The 25,474-nt window shown below is 41.3% G+C and overlaps 1 protein-coding gene across 3 annotated transcripts in view; it reads right to left on the reverse strand.

Annotated features, from left to right (window-relative positions):
• ITPR1 (inositol 1,4,5-trisphosphate receptor type 1) overlaps window positions 1-25,474 on the reverse strand; it is a 348,152-nt gene that overhangs the window by 204,615 nt on the left and 118,063 nt on the right. For all 3 annotated transcript variants that reach the window (XM_069561814.1, XM_069561813.1, XM_069561815.1), the window contains exons 5-7: window positions 12,580-12,695; window positions 4,449-4,535; window positions 2,296-2,454 (exon numbers count right to left, since the gene is read on the reverse strand). In XM_069561814.1, coding sequence (XP_069417915.1) covers window positions 2,296-2,454; window positions 4,449-4,535; window positions 12,580-12,695 — 362 coding nt within the window. The remainder of the gene's footprint in view (window positions 1-2,295; window positions 2,455-4,448; window positions 4,536-12,579; window positions 12,696-25,474) is intronic.

The following is a 25,474-nucleotide window of genomic DNA, read 5'->3' on the forward strand; positions in this document are numbered from 1 at the left end:
GCCTATGTGCAGATAGATACCCTGTCCTTTGAAAAACACTGTTCTACAAGTATTCAAAAAAACACTATTCTACAAGGGTAAGAATCCAAAACCATCTAATTTTCTCAACCAAGGCACCGATAAAAAGATAACCTTAAAGGACAGGACATGGAACAACAGACTGGTTCCAAATAGGAAAAGGAGTACATTAAGGCTGTATATTGTCACCCTGCTTATTTAACTTCTATGCAGAGTACATCATGAGAAACGCTGGACTGGAAGAAACACAAGCTGGAATCAAGATTGCCAGGAGAAATATCAATAACCTCAGATATGCAGATGACACCACCCTTATGGCAGAAAGTGAAGAGGAGCTAAAAAGCCTCTTGACGAAAGTGAAAGAGGAGAGTGACAAAGTTGGCTTAAAGCTCAACATTCAGAAAACGAAGATCATGGCATCCGGTCCCATCACTTCATGGGAAATAGATGGGGAAACAGTAGAATCAGTGTCAGACTTTATTTTTGGGGGCTCCAAAATCACTGCAGATGGTGACTGCAGCCATGAAATTAAAAGACGCATACTCCTTGGAAGAGAAGTTATGACCAACCTAGATAGCATATTCAAAAGCAGAGACATTACTTTGCCGACTAAGGTCCGTCTAGTCAAGGCTATGGTTTTTCCTGTGGTCATGTATGGATGTGAGAGTTGGACTGTGAAGAAGGCTGAGCACCAAAGAATTGATGCTTTTGAACTGCGGTGTTGGAGAAGACTCTTGAGGGTCCCTTGGACTGCAAGGAGATCCAGCCAGCCCATTCTGAAGGAGATCAACCCTGGGATTTCTTTGGAAGGAATGATGCTAAAGCTGAAGCTCCAGTACTTTGGACACCTCGTGTGAAGAGTTGACTCATTGGAAAAGACTCTGATGCTGGGAGAGATTGGGGGCAGGAGGAGAAGGGGGCGACCCAGGATGAGATGGCTGGATGGCATCACGGACTCGATGGACGTGAGTCTGAGTGAACTCCGGGAGATGGTGATAGACAGGGAGGCCTGGCGTGCTGTGATTCATGGGGTCGCAAAGAGTCGGACACGACTGAGTGACTGAACTGAACTGAACTGAAAGGACAGGAAAGCAAAGGACATGCTAGAAATTAAGTTCAGAACAAAGCACCCTTCCTTGTCTTCTATTATGGAAGCGGAAGGAAAAAGAATGGAAAGGATGCTTTCCTAAGATGTAAAACCCATCTCTTCTCAGTTTGATACATTTGGGGAAGGCATACTATCAAATTTTCTCTAACTCCAAATGAATATAATTATGTCAAATACATTAAAAAAAATCCAAACCTTTGGCTGAAATGTAAGCTTTTCTGGAGTAGTTCTCTTATACTCAGCTGATGATGACTACTGTATACCAGCTGCCCAGGGTCGGGGTGGGTGGTGGGTCCTGGCATTAGATGCTTCAGGTATATTGTATATACTTTAATAGACACACATATAAACTAAAACATTTTGAAACTACCCAGAGTTTGTATACTTAAATATTAAAAAATGGCAAAATTCAGTTTCAGGTGGAGGCTAGTTGAGCATTTTGGTAAGAATTTCACACTGTTTAAACACATATCTCTTTTGGTAGAAACAACTATTTTAGAATCTTAACAAGGTTGGAAATGTTGCTGATAGCATTTATACATAGTGATAGGTAAGTATACGACCACATAAGCACACAGTAAGGTAGATAGTAAGTATCAGGATGGTTCTAAGTGGCCCTGGAAAGGATGACTTATAACTTTCTGGGGCTTTATAACTTAACGACCTCCCCTACCCAGAAAAGCGCAGCTCACAACCAACCACAGGCACCGAAATGGAATGAAGAACCCGCAAAGTTACTGACAAAGACCAACTGAGGCTAATCCTAAAATCCACTCTCCTCTATCAATCTACTTATTTCCCATCCTCTGTTCTAACTTTATTTCCCAAATAGCAAAGCATTTCTACTCTACCACTGATACAGAAGGGGGGGATAGTCCTCAGGACAGTAACACACGACAGCGGCTTTCGTGGTAAAGTTACTGAGGTAATGGGCTCCTCGTATGAATTTTTTCAGAAGCCCAGTAGGAAAAATAGAGCTACTGTATGTAGGTCACACTTCACTCCAGATTTCCCTGTTTCCCAAACACTGGTTTCCATAGTGAGTCCCTCCTCCTCCTACAGGATAAGCCTCTGGCTCCAGCTTCAAATCTCTCCTAGCTGACCCAAGCATGCAGTCATGGTTGGAGGCCCGGCATGGAGCACTCGCTGGGCTGGGAACATGCACTTACGCTGTCTCCGATGGATCGCAGCTTGTAGAAAGGTTGAATGTAAAACCAGGACCCTTCGTTTCCGGCCTCATCCAACGTTACTCGCATGGCATTCTTCTCCAGCAGGGCCGGAAGCCTCTTATTCACAGTCAGGTATTTATTGCTTTTCAGATGCAGTAGCTGAAACCACCGAGAGAATAAGGTGCCTGTCAGCATGTCTCCGAATCTTTATCATTTCTCTTTCAGCCATATTAAATATGTATCAAACACTCCTCCCACCACTGAGCTGCCTGTGAAGTTAGAGAGCCACACAAGTGCCTAGGGCAAGGGGATGATTAGAAAAGGGGAAAGAGCAAAGGGGGTGCAAGCAGAAGGAAGAGGAGAAGAAAATTATTTCCCCCCCAAAACAGCCTTGGATGAGATGGATGTCACTCAGGTAAAGGGTGCTGTCCGATAGAACAGCACTCCTGCCATTGGTTACCAGGAAGGGGTCTAACCCCACGTAAAGGGTCTAAAGAACTGCAGTCTGAATATGCCCTGACACAAGGGTGGAGCTAAGGAAGGGCACTTCTGAACAAGAGACACAGTTCAATTTAATAGAGGACCCCATTAGGGGGATTCTCAATTCATTTGAGAAAACATGACTGCTATGGATTTCTACCTTGAATTTCTAAGCACTCTATTCTTAATACTTGGCAAGTGGGTACATGAAAGGGATGGAAAGACTGAAGATCTGGATGGGAAACGTCCCATAGTAAGTCTAGACCAGGAAGAGTTGACCAAAGCTTCCCAACTCAACAGGCTGTAAGAGAAGATGGAAGGGAATATGGAAGCTTGTCCAATCTCTGGAGACATGATAGACGAGCATGAGATGCCACTGCCAATATCCCTCTTTCCAGGGTCACAGATAGTTTCTAGAACACTCCCAGGAGGTTTACAAACTGCCAGGGTTACTGGAAGTAGAGGAATAACTTGTCTGATCCATGAGTCTCTGACATCCCCTAGCCATGATACACAAAGGGAAGTTAACGCTTTCCCAAGCCCTCGTTCTTACTCTGATGAGTAGCCCTGATCCTCCATGCACCTGTTGAGGTGTTGGGTTTGGGTGGTGTGTAACCTGATATTACCTATTGGTAGATGTCAAGATCTAGGGGAAATAAGAAATATTAGGTAATATGTGTTCAGAGGATACTCTGTGACAGGTCCCTGTCAATCATCATAGGCAGCAGACACCATTATTATTACCATTTTGCTAGTGAGACAACTGAGGCATGTCAAGAATTCTTGCTCTAAATCTCAGAGGAGAAAAATTGGGAAGGAACTCCTCTGTCAGTTGTAAATTTAATAATAGCATTAGTAAAGAGAGGCAAAGTAGGAGTTTGGGCTTAACACAGACACACTACAATATATAAAATAGATAAACAACAAAGACTTCCTGTACAGTACAAGAAACTATATTCAATATCTTGTAATAACCTTTGATGGGAAAGAGTCTGATAAAAGAATGGATATATATATACATGTATGTGTATAACCGAACCCCTTTGCTATATACCCGAAACTAACGCAACATCATAAACTAACTATACTTCAATTTTTTTAATGGTTTTTTAAAAGCCATATTTGGCACTGGACTTCCTCACAGACTGTTTTCTGCAAGGACAGACCCAGGTGGACTTTTTCTTTCCAGCAAAACCTGTGGTAGCTATTTCTTAAATTGTGTTTAATCCTTTCCAATTTAAAGGTACCAGAAATAAACAAGTAAACCTCATAACCCATTAGTTAAGACCTGAGACTCATCATCAAATATTCTACCTGAAGATACAGAATTGCTCTTATTACTTCTGGCGACCAGCCCTTCCATCAGTTTTTACCAAATATGAGGAACTTTCAAGGAATGCAAGTTAGGCAAGACCTCAACCGTCAGGCTCCTCTTTAGTTAGAAGCTTCCCATCTAAAAAATGTGGACAGTCTAAATTAACAGCTTCCAAGGACAGAAGTGGACTCTCACATTGAAAGAGTCCAGCCTAATCAGAAGAAATGCCAGAACTTTTCCAATAAGCTGGCTGTCTGCATGGGAGTTTTATGGGTCCAAATAGGGTTTACTCTGCTTGCTTTTCATTTCACTCTTTGTAATGTTTCAGCTCCATGACACAAGTGTGGTTCTGACCTACCTGGATTACATTGCCATACTGGATCACGGTACCCAGCAATTTCCTGTTTTCAGTCTCATTCTGCTTCTTTTCCAAGTCTGCAGCATGCTGTTTATGGAGAAGGAAGAGTGTCACAAAGAGGCAACAATGTGTTTCACTTCTCTGCTGTGATGCAGAACCAACACAGCCAGTTCATACAGGACCACAGAAATAAGAAAATATTAATACCTAAGTACACCCAGAGGCTAAGCAAGGAGCAAGGGGTTTAGCAATCCAACCCACTATGCCTTTGCTTGTTGGCCTTTTGACTTTTCAAAAATGTGTTTTTTCTTTTAAGGACTTCACGGATATCTGCTTAGCGTTAAGACTAAGTCAAAAGCTTATATGTTTTTAAAGAAAACAGGGTAAGGTTGGAAGGGAAATTGCACAGCCCTTTTATGATTTGCACAGGTTGTCTTTATAGCTCTGGAGTAAAATAAAACAGGATTTAAATACTGGTTTTGTGACCTGGATGTGTTATTTAACATCTGTGAGCCTCAGTTACCTCTTCTGTAAAATGAAAATAAAAACAGTACTCTCACCTCATAGGAATCACTTAGCACGGTTTCTCATCACAGAAGGATTCATGGAGTGTTAATTTTTATTGTTATATACCAATTATAATTTATGTAATTTTCATGGTAATTCCCTGAGGAGAAGATGATTATTCTAATTTAATAAAGAAGAAACAGACTCAGAGAGATGAAAAAGTTTGGTTGACAATGCATAGTTAGTTGAATGATGACTACAAAAGGAGTTTATATTGTTTTCTCTACTACTATGTATATTTGAAATTTTGCTTAATACTGTCATTTAAAAAAATTACACAGCTACTAAGTAAGTAAGAGACAATCTCACACCCACATTTGGGTAAACTCCAGATTGATACAGTCACAAATGATGCTAGAGATGTTACTAGCCTAGGGAACATGATACAGCTGAATAGAGGGTTTCCAAAACAGTCAGCTGAGCGACTGAACTGAACTGCAGGCCTCCAACCCACACAGTCCTTTTTCTTCATTTCCCTGTAGAACTCAGTAAGGACTGTTAACATATGATAACCATGCTCAAGGAGAATTAGTTTCATCCTAGGCAATTAAACTGCTGTTCCAACCCCTGACTCCTAAACCCAGACTAAGTAAAACCAAAGTAAAATAACAGGGATTTCTTCTAATCTGATGGGTGATAAATGCATGATGATGACCAGTAGTATCTTTCAGAACCGTTTCCAGTGTTCTCCTCCTTGAGTCTCCCCTGGCCTTCAGACAAGATGCCAGCAGATGCCACGGGGTAATGGGCTTCCTTCCCAGGTCCCCATTTCCACAGGACACTTTAGACCTGATCTTGGTTCCACCACAAACCAACTTTACCATCTTGGCCAAGTTATTTAATCTCACTGAGCCTCACTCAGCATTCTCATCCACAAAACGAGGACAAAAATAAGCTTTCCCCCCCCCCTCCCATCATGGAGATTAGAGAAAATGCATACTAGACACCAAATAGGCATTCAACACATTTTAACCGTGATTGTTATGCATAAGTCTCTGTAACTAGGAAATGTCCTAATGATGAGAATTTCGGAAAGTGGACTACGTTGGCTGGATGAAGAATCTTCCCATTTCCTAAGCTCAGCATCCACACTGCCTCTACCGCGAAGATAGGTATTTTTAGGAAGGCGTATCTTTTGAGAAAAATAAGCTGCAGGCAGCAATCCTAAACCGGAAACAAACCACATTAAAGGAAGGTAAGGGTCTGCCTGTGTTCATATAGATGGCTGCAAGTTTACCCTATGTATCTCAACCCTTTAAAACAATGGTCTATTCAGAGGCTTCCCTCTTGCTGTTTTGGAATTAGTTACAGTCTGCTGTTCTCAGGTACAAAAAGATAATATTCACTGGTTTCAAGACACATCCAGAAACAATAGCAGTGCAGACACCATAGCCATCCTTGGCATGCAACTGCCCTGGGCAGGGTTCTCCCCCACTCCCTCCTCCTCTTCACAAACACCTTCCCTTCACTTCCTCCCACCTCCCTTCTCCCTGTTTTCATGCCCGAGCTGCACCCTCTCCAGAGAGCTCTCCAGTAACCACAGGTACTTTCCAAAGGAAAAAACACCACTGGACTGAATCTACTTAGAAGGCAGGTTTATACTTTGGAGAAAGCCATTTATTCTTTCTGCCAAGCAGTTCTCAGCTAATAAGAAAAGGAAATTGGAGAAAGAAAAAAAAATCAAAGGGTAGAAAAATCAATGAATTAAGGAAAATAAAACAACATTTTCCCAACAAACAGGCTTTTTTTTTTTTTTTAATTTCTGCTCAACATGTCACACTGAAAGGATTCACCTTTAGAAAATCTTAAAATAGTGTTTCTTGGACTTAAATTAATATAAGGGCTCCTGGATAAAAGGGAAAATTCTCATGGATATTCCTCTCTCAATGATTTCCAGTGACTTCAATCTAAGAAATATTAATCTAAAATATTAAGTTCATGCCTATGCTCAGATTAAGGATAAAAGTGGTCATCCATTGGTCACTGGCATATCTAAAAGAAAATGTCAGATTAATCACCAAGAAGGCCCAAATTTCATTTTTAAGACTAATTAAACACCAGTAGCTCTAAAGATTAAATGGTATTTCCCTAAAAACATGCAAAAGGTAAAATCAGAAGTGAAAATATACAACTGGAAAATAAATATCTAAGAATATCAAATATCATCTCTGAAACTCCATTAAAAGATTTAATGATGACTAAGCCCACACATAAGTACTAAGTAAACATTCCATGAATTAAGTTTATGAACCATTCTAAGAATTCAGTTTTGCTATAAGGGCTCTTTAAGGAGAAAACTCTCCCATTCATGTCATCTTTTGCTAAGTGCATAAATGCTGTATATGTGTTGAGTTCACAAGTCAGTCTTTAGGTAACTCCCTCCATGAAATAAATTAGTTCCCTTCCCTCAGTTTTACTGATATAACTGACATATAATTTGGCTTTCAGAAAAAAAAAATCCATCATGATTTTTAGTTCAACACGTAAAGCAAAAGGTTGATAAAAAAGAAGGTACAACCTATACCCAGGCCCACTGATCAAGGTTGCTTTAACCTTGGAAAAAACATATTAACTCTCTCAAGTGTATTCTAAAGATGAGTCCACACTTTAAGACAGTGGATTTGTACTACTCTTCTGAAGGATAATCTGGCAATATCCACCAAAAAGTTGGTCAATGGATATAACTTTGACTTAGCCATCCTTTTCCCAGGAATTTCTTCTAAGAAGTAAACAGGCATGCACACGAGGCCATAACCACGTTCCCCCCCCCCCCAGAATGGAAAAAAATTGCCAGGATCCTAAGTATTTCTGAACTCCATAGGGATTGTCTATCTAAAATTACAGTACTGCTATACCATGGAGTTATCGAGTAGCCATGAAAAATACAGAGCTACTTGTTTATTCATGACATAGTAAGTGGGGAAATAAGCAGGTGAAAGAAAGAGAAGTGAGATGGCATGTCCCCATTAATACTTTATACAGAGATACAGGAATAATAGGAGGTTGGAGACTGGGACACACACCAAATACAAAACCAAGATTATCTTTGAGGTGTAAGATTTAGAGAGCATACCATTTTTTTTCCCTTTCTTACTCATGTGTTTTTGAAATTCACTTCTTACAATACTCACATGTCATTTTTTCAGAAGCATCTTCATCCTATCTCCATGGCAAGAAGCCTGGGTTTTTAGAAAGCTTTATGAGCAAAACAGAGACACAGACGTAGAGAACAAATGTATGGACACTAAGGGTGGGGAGGCAGAGTGGGATGAATTGGGAGGGTGGGCCTGACATACATACACTGCTGAGTGTAAAATAGGTAACTAATGAGAACCTGCTGCACAGCACAGGGATCTCTACTCAGTGCTCTGTGGTGACCTAAATGGGAAGGAAATCCAGAAAAGAGGGGATATACGAAAACCTATAGCTGATTCACCTTGCTGTACAGTAGCAACTATCACAACATCGTAAAGCAACTATACTCCAGTAAAAATTAATTTACAAATAAGAGTAAACAAAAAGCCACCTTAAATGTGTTACCTTTTCAATATTTAAGAATCCTAATAAATCCAGTACTTGTTGCTCTTTTCCTTACACAATGACTTGAGGACAGTTCCGAATTTCTAAGGAAGAAATGGCACTCTATGCTATGCTCTCTACCACCATTATTCACCATGGACATTACTCTGTTTCCCTAAGCAACATCAAGGCCAATCCCATCACAGTCACCTGTTACTTTATTTCAGAAATAGAGAAACCATTATTACATTACCACAGAGAGGTCACTGGAGCAGTGGGGAAAGGTTATTTAAGGTCAAAAAAACCCTCTGAATTACATAACATGATATTGAATTAAGGCTTCTGAAAATAAGCAATGCAGGACCCAGGCTTCAAAAGACAATAAAGACTCATCACTCCTCTGGTTGTTCCCAGCTTAAAGTAACAGATCATTTCTCAGAACCAAAACAATGTAGGTGCTATTTCAAGGTAACAGACAGAAACGCTGTCAGGAAATGTAGTCAAGGCCCGAAGAACAAATTACATGATTTGCTAAGGGTAGGGGAACCTCATTCTGCCAAGAGTCTTGGGAAATCATGACCAGGGGGGTTAGCATCCAGTTCTCTATGGAAGAACAGACACACACAGCGACCAGCCACTAGATGTCATTGTCCTTCAGAGAGCTGGTGGCATGTTGCATAGCCTAGGCAAAAGGAAGTCAAAGTGGTCTAGACAACTAATTCCTTAAATGGCATTAATTTAAAATAATCTGACCTTTGATTGGGGTGCTCCACAGTAGTTGACAAAAATAAAAATGAAAACCCCCTGGAGACCAGCCATCCACCCCCAAAGGCAAGCAGCTTCCCAAAATACAGCATTTTAATGACGACACTAGAACATGTGAATGGTTTTCAGACACGAGGGGGAAAAAATGTCCAACTAAGCAAGGAAAGTAGGAACTGCACAGAGTAACTAAGACCCAAAAGTCACGTCAGTAATCCTAAATCAGGGGACAGCACTGGTTTCCTTTTAAAATTTATTTAAAGCAAGAACACAGCATGAAAGAGAACATTTGTTGTTTGTTTTAGTAAGGAGTTCAAAGTTCTCGGTCACTTTTAGGATTGCAGTTTTCAACTCTGTGGTTTTTGCAATGTCTTTTTATTTATTTACTTATCTTTTTAAGTTTTTGGCTGCCCAATATGGCATGTGGGGGGTCTTAGTTCCCTGACCAGGGATCAAACGTGCACCCCCCCAGCATTGGAAGGCAGAGTCTTAACCACTGGGCAACCAGGGAAGTCCCGGCTACCTGCCATTTCTGAGCCAAGTCCCTAACTCCACTTTACACATTCCCACAAAGCACAGTTTTACATGGTTTAATTAATGTTATTATTAACAATTTCCCAAAAATGGGAGTGTTCTTTAATAAAGAGTGTGCTATGCATTCTTCGTAATATTATGAAGAAATGCTAACCATTTTGAAAAATCACCTTATAGAAAACATGCTTTTTGGGCCACTGGAACTAGAGACCTACATCAGCCACGGTCTTTAGCTTCCTTATTCATGGGGTTTATACAAACAGGTACAAGCATTTATTTTCTTATGTCCTCTAGAATGATGGTGCCTGAGCAGTAGCTTAATAAAATACCTTTCCTTTTATTTTACCTTTATGATTCATTTTCAAACTTTGGTATCTTGGGAGGCTATATTATTTATAACTTTTATTTCCAGTTCATACAGGCACATATTAATAATATTTGCTATTCAGAGGGAGAACTGGGCCTGCTGAGGCTGAGAATATCTGCCCTAAAACTGTTAAAACAACGATGCAGTCCTGGAAGCCTCCAAAGTGATCTCTTTCTTTCTGCTTTTTTTCCTTCTCCTACCCTCTCACTGCCAAAGATGCCTCACTGTGAGGCTTGTCACCTCCTCTTCCTCCAGGAAGTCCTCCCTGACTACCATGTCACTCATCCTTATTCACACGAGAAGATTTGGGAGCTCCTTCTGAGTGCTCAATCGCCTCAGTCATTTATGACTCTTTGCAACCTGATGGACTCCAGGCTCCTCTGTCTCCAGGCAAGAATACTGGAGTGAGTTGCCATGCCCTCCTCCAGGGGATCTTCCCAAACCAGGGATCGAACGTGCGTCTCCTGCATTGCAGGTGCATCGTTTATCACTGAGCCACCAGTGAAGCTCTTTCTAGGAGCTCACAAAGCTTTGGTGGTTTGCCCTATAATAGTATTTGCCACAGCTGTGTCACTACCTCTATTTCTTAGTCAGCTATTAAGCTCCCAGAAGGTAAGTCACTGCCAGAGCTTTACCACTGTCACTGAGCAGAGTGTTTTATTTTCATCCGTTCATGAAATATTTCTTGAGCACTTACTATGTGCCAAATGCTATTACAAGGCACTGAGGATAGAGTGGTAAACCAGACAGACATTGCTCCTCATCTTGAGGGGCTGTCATTCTACTGAGTGACAGATGGTAATTAAGGGGACCATTTAATATAATTGCAGACTGCGATCAGTCCTGAGAAAGATATAAACAGGGTGCATGATGCAGGGAAGCAAGACGAGGGTTAGATAAGGAGCTGCGGAGAGACTTTGCTGAGATAACTTGCACTGAGAGACGAAGGAGGCAGAGATCTTAACTGAGGCAAAGTCAGGAGAAGGATGTTCTCAGTAGAATAAGCTGTAAGCGCTAATGTCTTGAGACTGTTAAGAGTCTGTGGTGCTCCAAAACAAATGAAAGCAAAGGAAGTAGAGTGAGTCTGGCCAGAGCATAGTGAGGACAGTTCCGACGCCTCAGAGGGTGTAGCAGGCACAAGGCATGCATTTCATTTCAAAGGCAATGTGTGTGTGCATCCTCACACTAGAGGCTCAGCTCAGGGAGATCAGGGACCTGGTCTTCTCATCATGCCCGGAGCCCTCAGCCCCATCTAACACAGCATGTGCCGAGTAAAGGAGTCCCCTCCGTGAGTCCCACCTTACCCAGTGCAGCTGGCTGTGACTTTGCCACTTACTGGTCACAAACCGGGCAGGCATGAGCCCCACATGCTCACAGATACTGTACATCCTTGAAGATCATCGTCCGAGAAAGATTTTTAAAAATCCAGTTAGTAAATATTTGAGTGCCCCACATGTTGTAGGCAAGAGGGAGAGGGATACAGTAAAGCAGACACAGATTTCTGTCCTTGTGTAGTTTACGTTCTAATCACTGTAGACAGCTAATAAATAAATTGGAAAGATGATGGGAAGTGACAAGCAGAAAAATAAAGCAGAATAGGGGGGTGTGGAATGGACTGAAATTTCAATAATACCACATTGGATATATGTCATAACTTTCTTCTCCACATTGCAAAGAAGTTCCACAGAGATAAATAAGCCTCACAGAAGAATTAGGTCATCTAGACACTAGAAGAATTATGTCATCATTTGACAGATGGACAAACAGGCTCAGAGAGGCTCAAAAATTTGCTTATGGTCACACAGCACAGTGGAATGAGCATCTCTTTGATATGCCAACCAACAGACAAGATAAATACAATGATAGCAGCTAAAATCTACTGAGTACCTCTCATATGGAACGCACTGTCGACATGAACCTTTCATGGTTCATTTCATGTAATCCTCACAACAAACTCTTGATGTGGATATTATTATCATTCCCATTTTACAGATGAGGTAACAGAGGCACAAAACAGCCAAGTAACTCAGACAAGATGACCAACTGGTGAGGGGTGGAGCTGGCATTCCAATCTAGGCAGTTTGCTTGCTGAGCTTGTGCTCATAACCAGTACTCTACTTAAAGCCATTCTGAAAAGGAAATGGCTGAGGAAAAAAAAAAAAAAGAAATGATCGAGAAAACTCTCAAGACATCTCAGGATGACCAAGACCCACCTTTCCTTAGGATCACAGAGAATCTCTTTTATCCCTTCATCAAAAAACATATGAAAGTCACTATCCAGAGCTGAAGGTCTGCAAAACTCATCTTTTCAACCCATTCCACCCAGACACAACCATATGGCGGCTCATGAGACCTCGCCATGGAGTCCCCCCCAGTACGTACGTGCAGTTTGTTGAGCAGCACTGCGTCTGTCGTGCTGTTGGCTCCTGGCTTAGCAGCTTTCCAGAACTGCTTCTGGGCAGAGTAGCGATTCATGGGACATAGTTTAAAGAGGCAATCTAGAAGTGAAACAAATAAGCAAAAATTGTCACTGAGGATGTGTGTGTATACACTCAACCTATGGAAAAAACTTTCTCTATTTCATTAAAGCATTATAAATGAAATGCAAATATAAGTGACAAGTTACAAAGCCCTTTTACAAACCTCTCCTTGGATGGTTAATTCTCATCACCACATGTGAGAATAGGAAAATGAAACTTTTAGAAAGTCAAATGTTTGTTGTCACACAGCCAGTCAGTAGCATAGCTGGGACTCAGAGTCCAAATCCAGAACTCTTGATGCTGCCCTAGAGTTATCTTGTTTCCCTTATAATGAACAAATTTAAGGGCAATATTCTCACTAGATGCAACAACAGCTGTCGTTGTTCAGTCACTAAGTTGTGTCCGATTCTTTGCGACCCCATAAACTGCAGCACGCCAGGCTTCCCTGTCCTTCACTATCTCCCAGAGTTGCTCAAACTCATGTCCATTGAGTTGGTGATGCCATCCAACCATCTCATCCTCTGTCACCCCCTTCTTCTTGTGCCCTCAATCTTTCCCAGAATCGGGGTCTTTCCCAATAAGTCAGCTCTTTGCATCATATGCAATAACAATATATACAAGCATTTCTGGATATAAATCCAACTCTCCTCAATTCAACAAAATTTTTAGAAAAACAGAAGTTTATTGGGAGGCACTTCCCTGGGCAATGGTTTCTTGAGTGTTGTTTTAATTCTCTGGAGAGTAGGAAGAAAATAGACGAACCTGCCCTCAGACATTCTGTTTCTTGTCCCTCTCTCAATGCATGGTGATATGCTTCCGTTTAGGGTTGCCTGGGCTTGTGACTTTTTACACTGTTTTATGTAGTAGAAGATGGAGCTAGTGGTAAAGAGCCCCACTGCCAATGCAGGAGACATGAGTTGTGGGTTCAACTCCTGGGTCGGGAAGATCCCTGGAGAAGGAAATGGCAACCCACTCCAGTGTTTTTGCCTGGACAATCCTATGGACAGAGGAGCCTGGTAGGGTACAGTCCATGGGGTCGCAAAGAGTCAGACACCACTGAAGCAACTTGGCACATACAGTAGAACTCACTCACAAAATGGACTAGTGGCTTTAAAAGATGCCTGCAATGAAATGAAAACATCAAAGACAGCAGTAATGCAGACCCCACAAACCAGAAGAAGGAAAAAAATGATGATCTAAGAAGGTCTGAAAAAAGACACCCAGATATTAAAAATTGTTTTAAAATGCTTAACATGTTGCCTCTAATGATAAACTTTACGCAAAGCATTCAACCTGATAGTGTGCTAATCATGATTAAGAGGACACTGCATTATTTTGTTTAATCATAACCTTTTTTGTCTATTTTCCTGCTTGTTTTTATAAAGTATACATTATTACAGTAACACATGTATATAACTTTTAAACACACATACATACATAAAGTTTAGGGATATTTTCATGTAACATTTTTCACAGTGATACACTGTCAAAAACGTTTAGAAATAACTTCTAAAAAACTAATCTTAAAATTTATACTCACTCCCTAAAAATTCTACCATTTGATATAAAGGATTTTCAAATGGTATTTATAGAGTAAATTAATAATAAATTTGGAATTAACACCCAGATCTGAAAAAACTGTACTCAGAAAGTAGATCAGACCAAGCCTTTAAAGAAATTCAGTCTCCTAACTATACACTCATTCTTATCTGTCCACAGAAACATTTTTTTGACAGGACAAGTAAATACCTAGTTACTATCTTAGCCAAACAATGATCTCAGAGTGAGAAATACTCATTTGCTCTCAAGTACATAGATGATAAGTGCCTGTGCTCAGTCATGTCTAACTCTTTGTGATGCCATGGACTGGAGCACATCAGGCTCCTCTGTTCATGTAGAATTTCCCAGACAAGAACACTGGAGTGGGTTCCTTTTCCAGGGGATATTCCTGGACTGAGGAGCGAACCCATGTCTCTTGTGTCTCCTTCACTGGCAAGTGGATTCTTTACCATTGCGCCACCTGGGAAGCCTGTAGACACTAAGACTTTCCTCTAATTCAGACCACCCTTTCTTCTAGTTGGAATCAATGAACTTTCACTAAGTCCAGTACAAACACTTGACATCATTCAGAAAAAAATTGGAATCATGTAACTGTAGAAATAGAAGGTACTTTCCTATTTCTACAAATTTCCTTCTTCACTACATATTTCTATGCAGTCACAAGCAGTTATAAGGTAAATATAAAAGCCATCTTTATCATGACTACAATTCATCTATTCAAAGTAATTGTTAGTGCACATGAAAGACTCTATCCAGATCTATACAGAACAAAGAGCAGGGCAGGAAACTGGTTTAAAAGATAGGACTGCTCTCTCCATCTCCAGTGAAAGTCACAGTTCATTGTTATTTACTCCATCAATGGCAACTTCACAGCATCACTGAAAGACACAGTTTTTCTACCAGTTTGAACCATGTAAACTCTCCACTGGCCCTGAGAACAATCACACACAACCATGAGACCACTGGCCAGCATTAAACGTCTTATCTTTGACACAGCATAGAGGGCGGCATATGTACTGGGCCACGGTGACTTCCTTGATAAGCGTATGACATCACACAAAAAAATTCAAAACATTTAAGTCACCAGTATTCATATTTGAGATATGATTTACTTTATGGGTCAATTGAGGTTAATAATTTCAATTTTCATCAGTAAGAAGATACTGAGAAAATTGTCCGTTTTTTTCCCTCTAAAACAATTCATATGATGATAGCTAAACGATATGCATTACCACCCCCTCAATAATTTGACTTAAGCTGATTTGAGGATCAACCGGATCTATAATTTCAAGGGATTAACATGCAATGGATAGCATCCTTTTACAATTGTTCATAGTACAGCCAAGTCAAGCACCCCACTTAACAAACCAATGGAGCACTGACAGGCTCAAAATTTCAGATAATTTCTATTTACCTAAGATGAGGGCATGAACTGAAGCACTGTCAATCCATTTAAAGTCTTGCTGTAACTTCCACAGCAACTGTTTTTCTTGGATAAACAGAGCACTGTATTGGGTTAAGCATTTTTACAACTAACCATCTATGTAAATATAAGCAATGCTAACACACTAGTAACAGAACCAAATTAGCCTTGCTGATTTTGTCCTGCCTTCCCAGTTGCTTAGCAACTGATTCTAAGTGAAAATTAAATTAAGCAATTCAAATGGGATGTTAAAGTAACCTTCTGAAATTCTGCACTTCAGCGGCTCTGTATTGCCCTTTGCTATTTGGACGGCACAACAGGACAAAATTAAAGTTCTGCTGGATCTTAATAGTGTGCTAAGTATAGAAATGCACAAATATAGGAAATCCAGGGCACAAGTTTTACCTGTGTGGGGGAAGCAAATATGCATGTGTATCTATACATGTGCGTGTACACACACATGCACACACTGCGCTTTGATTTCGCCCCAAAGAAATGTCACAAAGATCTTTTATGTGACAAGTGTTTTTTTCAGGTCTTTGAAGAATAAACTAAACTCAGCTCTCAAAAAATTATTTTGGAACATTCCTAAGCTTTAGCAGATGCCACACTGGGCCGGCAAAGGAGAAGTTAGCTGAATAGAGGGGCTGGGTAAGCGTTAAAGGGCGCGTGGCCTGAAAAAGGGACCAGAGGTGGTCCTCCACGGTTTAGACAGCATTCTAGAACTCTGCTGGAGGGAGAACTCTCAACTGCTTCGCAGATGTGTTAACCGTGGCCTGAGGCCCGTGGTGCTCTGCTGAGGAAGACAGGAGCAACAGGAGCCACGCGTGTGCTTGGAGCCCACCTTAACGTAAGGGGTCCTGGGGTGGGGTGGGAAGGCAAAGCAGCCAGCCTCGGAGGGAACACACGTCCGAGACTTAGTGAGAAAATAGAGTCTGCCGGAAGAACAGCTGAAAGCCAGTTCCTCGCTGTCCTCCACAACCGTGAACTCTAGAATGGGAGGTCCCTGACAGCAGATACTTGCATCTGTTCTGTAGGTGGGCCGCAGGGAGGCAATGCCTGTCCTACAAAAGCAGTCGGAAAGTAGCAAAGGACTTTAAGCAAAGAAGAACTTGGCTTATGTTTCTATGGGAGCTTTCTTCTTGATCGTGGTGCCTACTAAGAAAGGGAAGGCTGGGAGGGGATGGATTTAGAGGAGAACAGAAGTCAAGAATCTTCTTTTGCCTATGCTTGGTTTGAGACGCATATGAGACAGCCAAGATGAAACGTTCAGAGGGCTGTCCGTCAACTGAAAACACAGGACAGCCAGTAATTTAAGGGGATGGGGGCCGAAGAGAAGGAAGGATGGAGTGCCAGAGAGAGGAGAGGAGAGTCGAGGAAATCAATACGACAAATACGATGCAGTGACTCACCCTGGCTCGGGAGAGGTAACTAAACCTAGAGAATATGTTAACTGAGGCTTACAAAGGCTTGAACTTGATTCGAAGTTAGTTTTCAGAGGACAGAATAAAGACATCCCCTCTCCTTTTCCCCTTCCCTCAACAAAACCCCAAAACAATGAAAATTAAAAACAAAAAAATGCAAGTTCATCTCCTGAGAATCTTAGATACATCTTCCCAAGTTGGAATAAATGAACATGGAAAGAAGATGGATGGGTGGAATTGATCAATGGAGGGATTCTCTTTCCATCTTTGTTTATATAGTTAATACCTTTTAATAACCTATAATGGAGAAGAATCTAAAAAAGAATGGGTATGTGTGTGTGTGTGTATCTCTGAATCACTTTGTCATATACTTGAAACTAACAAAACATTGTATATCAACCATACTTCAATATTTTTTTTAAAAATCTAGTATGTCTTTAGCTCAACAGTGAACAACACTTATAGTCATAAGTAGCTAACACTAGATATAAATTTAGCCAAAAGATGTGATATAAGTTAACCTAGGGGATGGAGGGTGCACAGGGAGGTGTCAGAAGCCACCCTCATCTATAATAACAGGGCGTGAACAGGTGATATTTAAAAGAGATTAATCTACAGACATTAAGAGACACATATCATCCAGAAATACAGTGGTAAATACCAAAAGAAAATGTCAACATGTTTTAAGTTGTTGCCTCTACAAAGTGGGAAGGCGTGAGGTGCCAGACATAGGAGTATTATTTTTATTCTGCACTTTATCAATATTTGACTTTTTTGGCTCAATTCACATAAAATTAACTGGCTTCAAGTGAATAATTCTGCGGCATTCCATGCATTCCCAATGTTGTACAATCACCACTTCTAAGTTCTGAGACATTTTAATCACTCCCAAGAGGAAAACCTGTATCTATGAAGCAATTCCTCCTCCAACCCATGTACCCATGTAAGTCTTTAACTTTTATAAATGACCTTTTAATACTAAAGCACTGTTCAATATCATACTGAGATATCATTTTACACTACAGGGTGACAAAAGGCAACATATAATCTAATATATAATCCAGCAACTCTCTGCCAGACATAACATTTCTGAGAAATCTCTCCTAGGCCACCAAATCGCGCACTTCGGTATGTGGAAGGATTCTCTAGGAAAAAGAGCCATGAGAAGGCACATCTTCTCTTGAGCTCATTGGCCTGAAAGAAATATTAAACTCGTGCTCACAGGTCATCAGTGATAACCAATCACACGGCCCTCCCACTCTGCCGCGATGTCAGGAACTAAGAAATGCACTTCAGTGGAATGCTCAGGAAGAAATGAGTTTGCTAAAGACCAAACCAACACGTGCTGCTGTCTGTCCTCCAGTTTGCCAAGCATCCATTTCTCTGTCTCTCACCCTACCCCCTGGCTGATGTGGTGGCAGTTAACTAGGCAAACATAGGCCCTTATTGCAAAGAATCTGAGCTCTTGTAACCTACCTCACTGATCAAAGAGACAGTCAAGAAGTTATTTTTTTAAAAAACTCTTCATTCAGCCAGCATACATAAATGTAATTTTATATAGGGAGAAATCAAGGGTAAATTTACATGAACTCAAATAAGAAAAATTTTAGTGTTGATCATACGTATCTTCTTTTGAAAAAGGTTAAGAGGCAATAGAATAAACATTTCAGAAGGCACTGACGATGTGATCAACAAAGAGAAAGCGGAATGTTAATTTCCCATCACGGGAGTTAAGAGTCCAAAGAAGCAATGAAAGGGGAAAGCAAATTTGTTGGGTGTTAAGGACTTTCCCAACTCGACTTACAAGACCAACAGTTTCACAACAGTAGACCTTATCTGACTTCTGTATCATCCTGTCTGAAGTGTACTCAGTAAATTCAGGATCAATGAATGAATGAGTGGACACTCAAGGTGGAAGGACAGTCTTCAGTGGCAGCTCACAAAAGGAAAACCTCTTACTTCCAACAAAAGCCTTCCACAAACAAGTAATTAAGTCCACTTCACGTAAAGAGGAAACCAGCACAGCACATTGTTGTGTCTGTTGCATGCGAACCACATTTCCCAAGCCAGGACAGAAGAAGCTCTTTGAAGTCTGGTGACATTTTCCAAATAGAACTGCCAAATCAACCTTCCATTACTTGTCTGCAGAAAACAGACACTGTTCCTGAGGGACAAAGGACAGCAAGGTAATTTTTTCCCACGTAAGTGACCAGATGCTTTTTTAGACTGAGGACACCCACGGTTGCTATCCTGTAAACTTTATCATCTTTCCTGGTTGCAGAACCATCATTCACAAACACATTAAAAAACCAGAAATGTAGGGAGACACGGAAGTGTCTCTTTTTGACCTCTTTGGCTTGGCCAATTTAATTTTTTTTTTTTAATTGGAGTATAACTGCTTTACAATGTTGTGTTGGTTTCTGAACAATGGAGTGAATCAGTCATGTGTATACATATATCACCTCCCTACCATACCACCCATCTAGGTCATCATTGAACTTGGCCAATTCAATTTTGATTTACCTTTTTTCAAGGACTATTGAATATAGATCAACTTTAACCCAGAGAAGAAAAGTAAAAAATTGATGAGGAAGGCAAGGCCTCTTCCCGTTGTGGCTGACAGAAGGGACCAGCAATCCCTTCCAAGGAACACAGGAAGCTGTCTTCAATTAGACAGCTAGAGCCTCTGTCCTGGCTTCTGCACCTGGACAGACGGATACGAAGTCCCGGTGCAAGTTAAAAACTGCTTGTGGGAGCAGGGCCGGATGTCTGGGGAAGTGTCAAGAGCCTGCTTCTCTCAGCACCTCAGTCTGGTTCTCTGTTGCCCTGTTGACTCTGCGAGTGATCAATATTCTCCCAATAACTTCCTCTTTGGCTTAGGTTAGTCAGTTTCTGTTGTTTGCAACCAAAAGTGTGAGCTTACCCATTGAGTGATAAAACATATTGCACTCTGCTGGTGATGGAAATAAACAAATGCCAACAAAAATAAGAGACAAGGAACCTGGGAACCAGGATTCCAACCCTGGCTCCAGCACTCACTAGCTGAGCAGCCACGGCCAGGCTACTGAAGCTCTGTGTCCACAGGTCTTCCTCTAGAAAACAGATCATCCCAAGGACCACAGAGCCCAAAGACCTGCTCTAGTCTCTGGAAGCTTACAGATCACGTCAGACAAGACACAGAAAGCCCAATATGGAAGCACTGAGCTGTGCATTGGTCTGGAAACTGGACGACTTGGTTTAAACAGCTCTATTATATGTTAGTTATATGACCCTGGGGGAAATTAGCTCATCTCTTGCCTACAAAAGGGCAATAATCACAATGGCTAACCTAAAAGATTAACTATTTCACTTAAAGCACTTAGTAGAGATTATGGCACAGAGTAAACAAATATTAGCCGCTAAGACAGAATGGATAAACACATCACGTCTTCACACAAAACTGCAATGCTGGATGGTTATACTGCAGTAGAAACAAGCTATTGTTACACGGAACAACAGGGATGTACTTCACAAACATTATTTGGAGTGAAAAAACCAAGGCAAAAAGAATCCATTTATACTGAATGAATCCATTCATGTGATGTTCAAGAAGAGGCAAAATTTACCAACAGCTAGACAGACTACCAGTCGCCTTTGGAGGGGGGTATTTCTAGGGTGCCCTTTGGAGAAGGGCACTTTCTGGGGTGCTGGAGATGTTCTACCTCAATCTGGACGAGGGTCATGGGGGTTGGATTTAAAAATTGAGCAGCGCTCAGATTTAAGATTTGGGCATCTTTGTGTGCGCATGTGTGTGTGTATAATACCTTAAGGGAAGAAAAAAAAAAAGAAGCAGTAGTTGTTCTCACAATAAGGAGGATGGTCTTGCTGATAATAGAAAACCAAACTTTCCCTTCATGTAAAAGGTTAACAATAGTGTCTGACTTCCGTGGCTGCGAAAACATGCTTTGTTTTGCCAGGGTTGGGGCTGGGTGTTTGCTGGTACATAATGGAGAGGAGGAAGGGCGGAAGAGAGATGACATCACTGGTTCCCCAAAGGGCCTCCGTTATTTGTTCACTGCAGGACACTTGGGCACTGAAGGCAGTGAGCATTCCCTGGCCCCAAGCCTGATGCCCAGGGGGACTCGGACCGAGGAGGGCTTTTCCCCACTGATACTGTGCTCTATTCATATGGTTTTAAACCATTAATAGGAAGCAGTTGAAAAATGTAATCTGTAACGAAGGGCCATGAAGACACTTGTTTCAAAATAATTGGGGAAAGGGAGCTGGGAGGAGAGAGATGACACAAGATGAACCATGAATTGTTAACAGTAAAGGTGCGTAGAGGGTACATGGAGGTTCATCATACTATTATTCTCTCAATTTGTATACGTACTTTACATTTTTATAATAAAAGATATTTTTGTATATTCAAAATCATCTATGAAATTTATTTTCAAGTGTGAACCTCCTACAAAAATCCATCAAACACTCACCAAGTTCAAAACAAGGCTACTTTTAAGAAGAGAGAAGAAACAGAGGAAAAAAAGAAGAAAGGGAAAGAGGGAGGGACAGAGAGAAAGAGGAAAAAAAAAAGAAAGGAAGGGGGAAGGAGAAAAGCCTGTTATATGGAATCTGTTATATGTATAATTTGTGAACATATCTGAAAACAAGTATATTTTGGAAATGAGTAAACAGCTGGAGGGACTTGTCAAAAAGTTAAGAAATGCACAAACAGGACACCCAGCTCTATGTTAGATATACGAATAAACAAAACGGAGAACTTTGGGTTAAAAATCTTGCTGTGTAGAACTCTACATGCTCAGTCTCTCTCAAGGAAAATGCAATTTCACAGCACACAGCCCTGGCTATTTCAAAAAGTATAGTATGTGCGAACCTCTGAGGATATGTTACATCTCCAAAAGCACATTCGGGTCTTAAACATCTGGCCTGAAAAGATTTACATAAGCTATTGGGTTGGTCATTCCAAGACCCTCCTGGAAAAAGACTTTTGCTATCAGAAATTACCTTAACACGAAGACAGTGTACACTGTTTCTCCTGAGTTTGATTTCTACTTCACTCAACAAACATTTCTTAAGCCTCTGTGTGCTGGAAAACCTAGTCCCCGAGGGTCCGCAGGAAGACAGACGAGCCAGCAGGTAACTGCAGGGTGTTTGAAGCATCTACTGCTCGGGCCAGTGGGCAAGGCAGGAAAAGGGATGGATGATGTAGGAAGACTGAGAAGCCAGAGAAATCTGTAACGTATAATCACATCACCCCCAGAATTAACCTGCTTTTCTGCGAAGTGGGTCAGACTTCCTGATCAGGTCCATGGTCTAGAAGAGAAAGGTTAATTCCGCCAGCCTGCCAGCCCTCCTCCTGCCCCCACCTGGGGAAGAAGGCCATCACCCTTTGACCTCACGTGCGCCCTTCCCTCCCATGCTCTCCATGTGGTGTTCAAGGCACCCTCAGCCGACTGAGCAAACCTGTCACTGCTGGCTTGCATTCATTTCTTCACAGAGAGGCAAGAAGGCAAGTGGACACCAACAACCAATAGCAGACAGAGCCCCACTTGCTTACTCTGTTCCTTTATTGTCCTGGTCTCCACTGCAGACCTAGTGACCCAACTCTGGGTCCCTCTGTGCTTCCAACCCAGGGTTCCCCAACCAGCTCCTTCCTTGCAACAGATGGACCACTCCCTACAAACATATATTAAAAAATTTTTTTTTCTATGTACTTAAAATTTTTTATGTACATAAAAGTTTTTTTATGTACTAAAGCATACCCACAGTGAAGAGACTGCTTCCAAAGGGAGCCTTTCACTGACGCTTATTCAGTGAAAAGGAACTAAATAAACAAGAGTCACTCAAAGATGTCATATATTTAACCTAGATACAGGGGAAAAAAAACCTGTCTTCATTTATATCATGACTTATGTTTTCTTTACTTACATTTTTAATCCTAGCAAATACAGCCTACCATCAAACAGCCTTTTAAGTCAAAGTATCTCAAAAAAAAAAAAAAAAGACTGTTGAGCTTTTCTCTCCTCCAGAACACCTGCCTGAAAGACACAACACATTTCCATGCAAAACAGTGACTTATTAGAGCAGCGATTCTAGCGATTCTCCAGGGAGTCACCTCAAGAATGACCTCACCCCTCAAAATGATCACACCAGGGTTTCTCAGCACCAGTCTTGACACTCTGGGCATCATCTAATTCTCTGTGGGGAGAACCCTGGCAGCATCTGTGGTCTCTATATTCCAGGTATCGTAGCACACCATCTTCCAGGTCTTACAGTCAAGAATGCTCCCCCACCACCACACCTCAAGAACCACAGGATTAAACCTTCCTCTCCCTTACTCTTAAGAATCAATGTGCTCAATTGACCCAAATTGACAAAATGAACAAAGTAGGTGGTGGGGAGGGAAGCATTCCAGACTCTTATCACGTCATGAAACCACCTTCTTTGTTTGCTGTATATGAAACTCTACTTGATGGCTAGAGCTCTCTTTCTAAAACTGACCTGGAGGGGGAGGCATTAGAATTGACATATATACACTACTGATCCTTGGAAGGAAAGTTATGACCAACCTAGACAGCATATTAAAAAGCAGAGGCATTAGTTTGTCAACAAAGGTCCATCTAGTCAAGGCTATGGTTTTTCCTATAGTCATGTATGGATGTGAAAGTTGGACTATAAAGAAAGCTGAGCATGGAAGAATTGATGCTTCTGAACTGTAGTGTTGGAGACGACTCTTGACAGTCCCTTGGACTGCAAGGAGATCCAACCAGTTCATCCTAAAGGAGATCAGTCCTGGGTGTTCATTGGAAGGACTGATATTGAAGCTAAAACTCCAATACTTTGGCCACCTGATGCAAAGAGATGACTCATTTGAAAAGACCCTGATGCTGGGAAAGATTGAGGGCAGGAGAAGAAGGGGAGGACAGAGGATGAGTGGTTGGATGGCATCACCGACTCAAAGGACAGGAGTTTGGGTGGACTCCGGGAATTGGTGATGGACACGGAGGCCTGGCATGTTGTGGTTCATTGGCTTGCAGAGTTGGACATGACTGAGCGACTGAACTGAACACTGATGGTAGTGGTTTAATTGCCAAGTTGTGTCCGACTACTGCGACCTTGTGGACTGTCTTCTGTCCATGGGATTTCTCCAGGCAGAATACTAGAATGGGTTGCCATTTCCTTCTCCAGGGATTCTTCCCAACCCAAGGACCAAACCCAGGTCTCCTGCATTGCAGGTGGATTTTTTACCGACTGAGCCAGGAGGGAATTCTCCATACACTACTGATACTATGTATAAAATAGATAACTAATGAGAATCTACTCATTATAGCTCAGGGAGTAGATAGCTCAGGGAAGTCTATTCAGTGCTCTGTGGTGACCTAAATGGGAAGGAAATCCAAAAATGGGGGATATATATACACATATGGCTGATTCACTTTGCTGTACAGTAGAAATAATACAACATTGTAGGTCTGGATCCTAGGAATTCCTATTTTGAAAAATGTGATTCCTCTCCAAGTGATTCTTTTTTTTTTTTTCTTATTGCAGTATAGGTTATTTACAATGTTGTGTTAATTTCAAGTGTACAGCATAGTGATTCAGTTATACATATATATATATATATATATATATAAATAACACATGTGTATCTTTTCCAGATTCTTTTCCCTTATAGGTTAAGATGTTCCCTGTGCTATACAGTTGGTCCTTGACTTTTATTTTATATATAGCAATATGTATCTGCTAATCCCAAAGTCCTACTTTATCCCTCCTCCTCCTTTCCCCTTTGGTAATTATAAATTTGTGTTCCATGTCTGTGAGTGTATTTCTGTTTTGTAAATAAGTTCACTTGCATCATTTTTTAGGCTTCACATATAAATGATACCATAGTAATATTTGCCTTTGCCTGACTTACTTCCATAGTAAAGAATGAAATAATGCCATTTGCAACAATATGGACAGACCAAGAGATTATCCCACTATGTGAAATCAGTCAGGTGATTCTAATGTGATTTGTCCCCAGCTGTACCCTGGGAAACACGAACGCACAGAATAAATTAATTCTTAAAGCAGCATTTTTCAGACTTTAATATGGAGACCAATCATCTGTTGTTGACATGCAGGCACTGACTGAGTGGATGCAGGGAGGGCTCTGAGAAGCTCCTGGCCTGGGGACTGCTCTGAGTGGCAACATTCTAAGAGACTGAAGTCACTGCCAGCCGCTTGGAATCCCCAGTCCTGCCAGTACAGCCTTCAAGGTGTTTGGCAAGCAAAGCGTTCAGATGCCTCAGATGTCAGTGTGGTAGAAAGGACATCAGCTGAGGATGGGTGGTCCTTCGCTGGGCCCATCCACCTCTCCAGTTTCATTTCTTTAAAATGCTCCTCCACCA

This window comes from Ovis canadensis, chromosome 19, assembly GCF_042477335.2.
Source record: "Ovis canadensis isolate MfBH-ARS-UI-01 breed Bighorn chromosome 19, ARS-UI_OviCan_v2, whole genome shotgun sequence".
In the NCBI taxonomy this organism is placed as follows: Eukaryota; Metazoa; Chordata; class Mammalia; order Artiodactyla; family Bovidae; genus Ovis; species Ovis canadensis.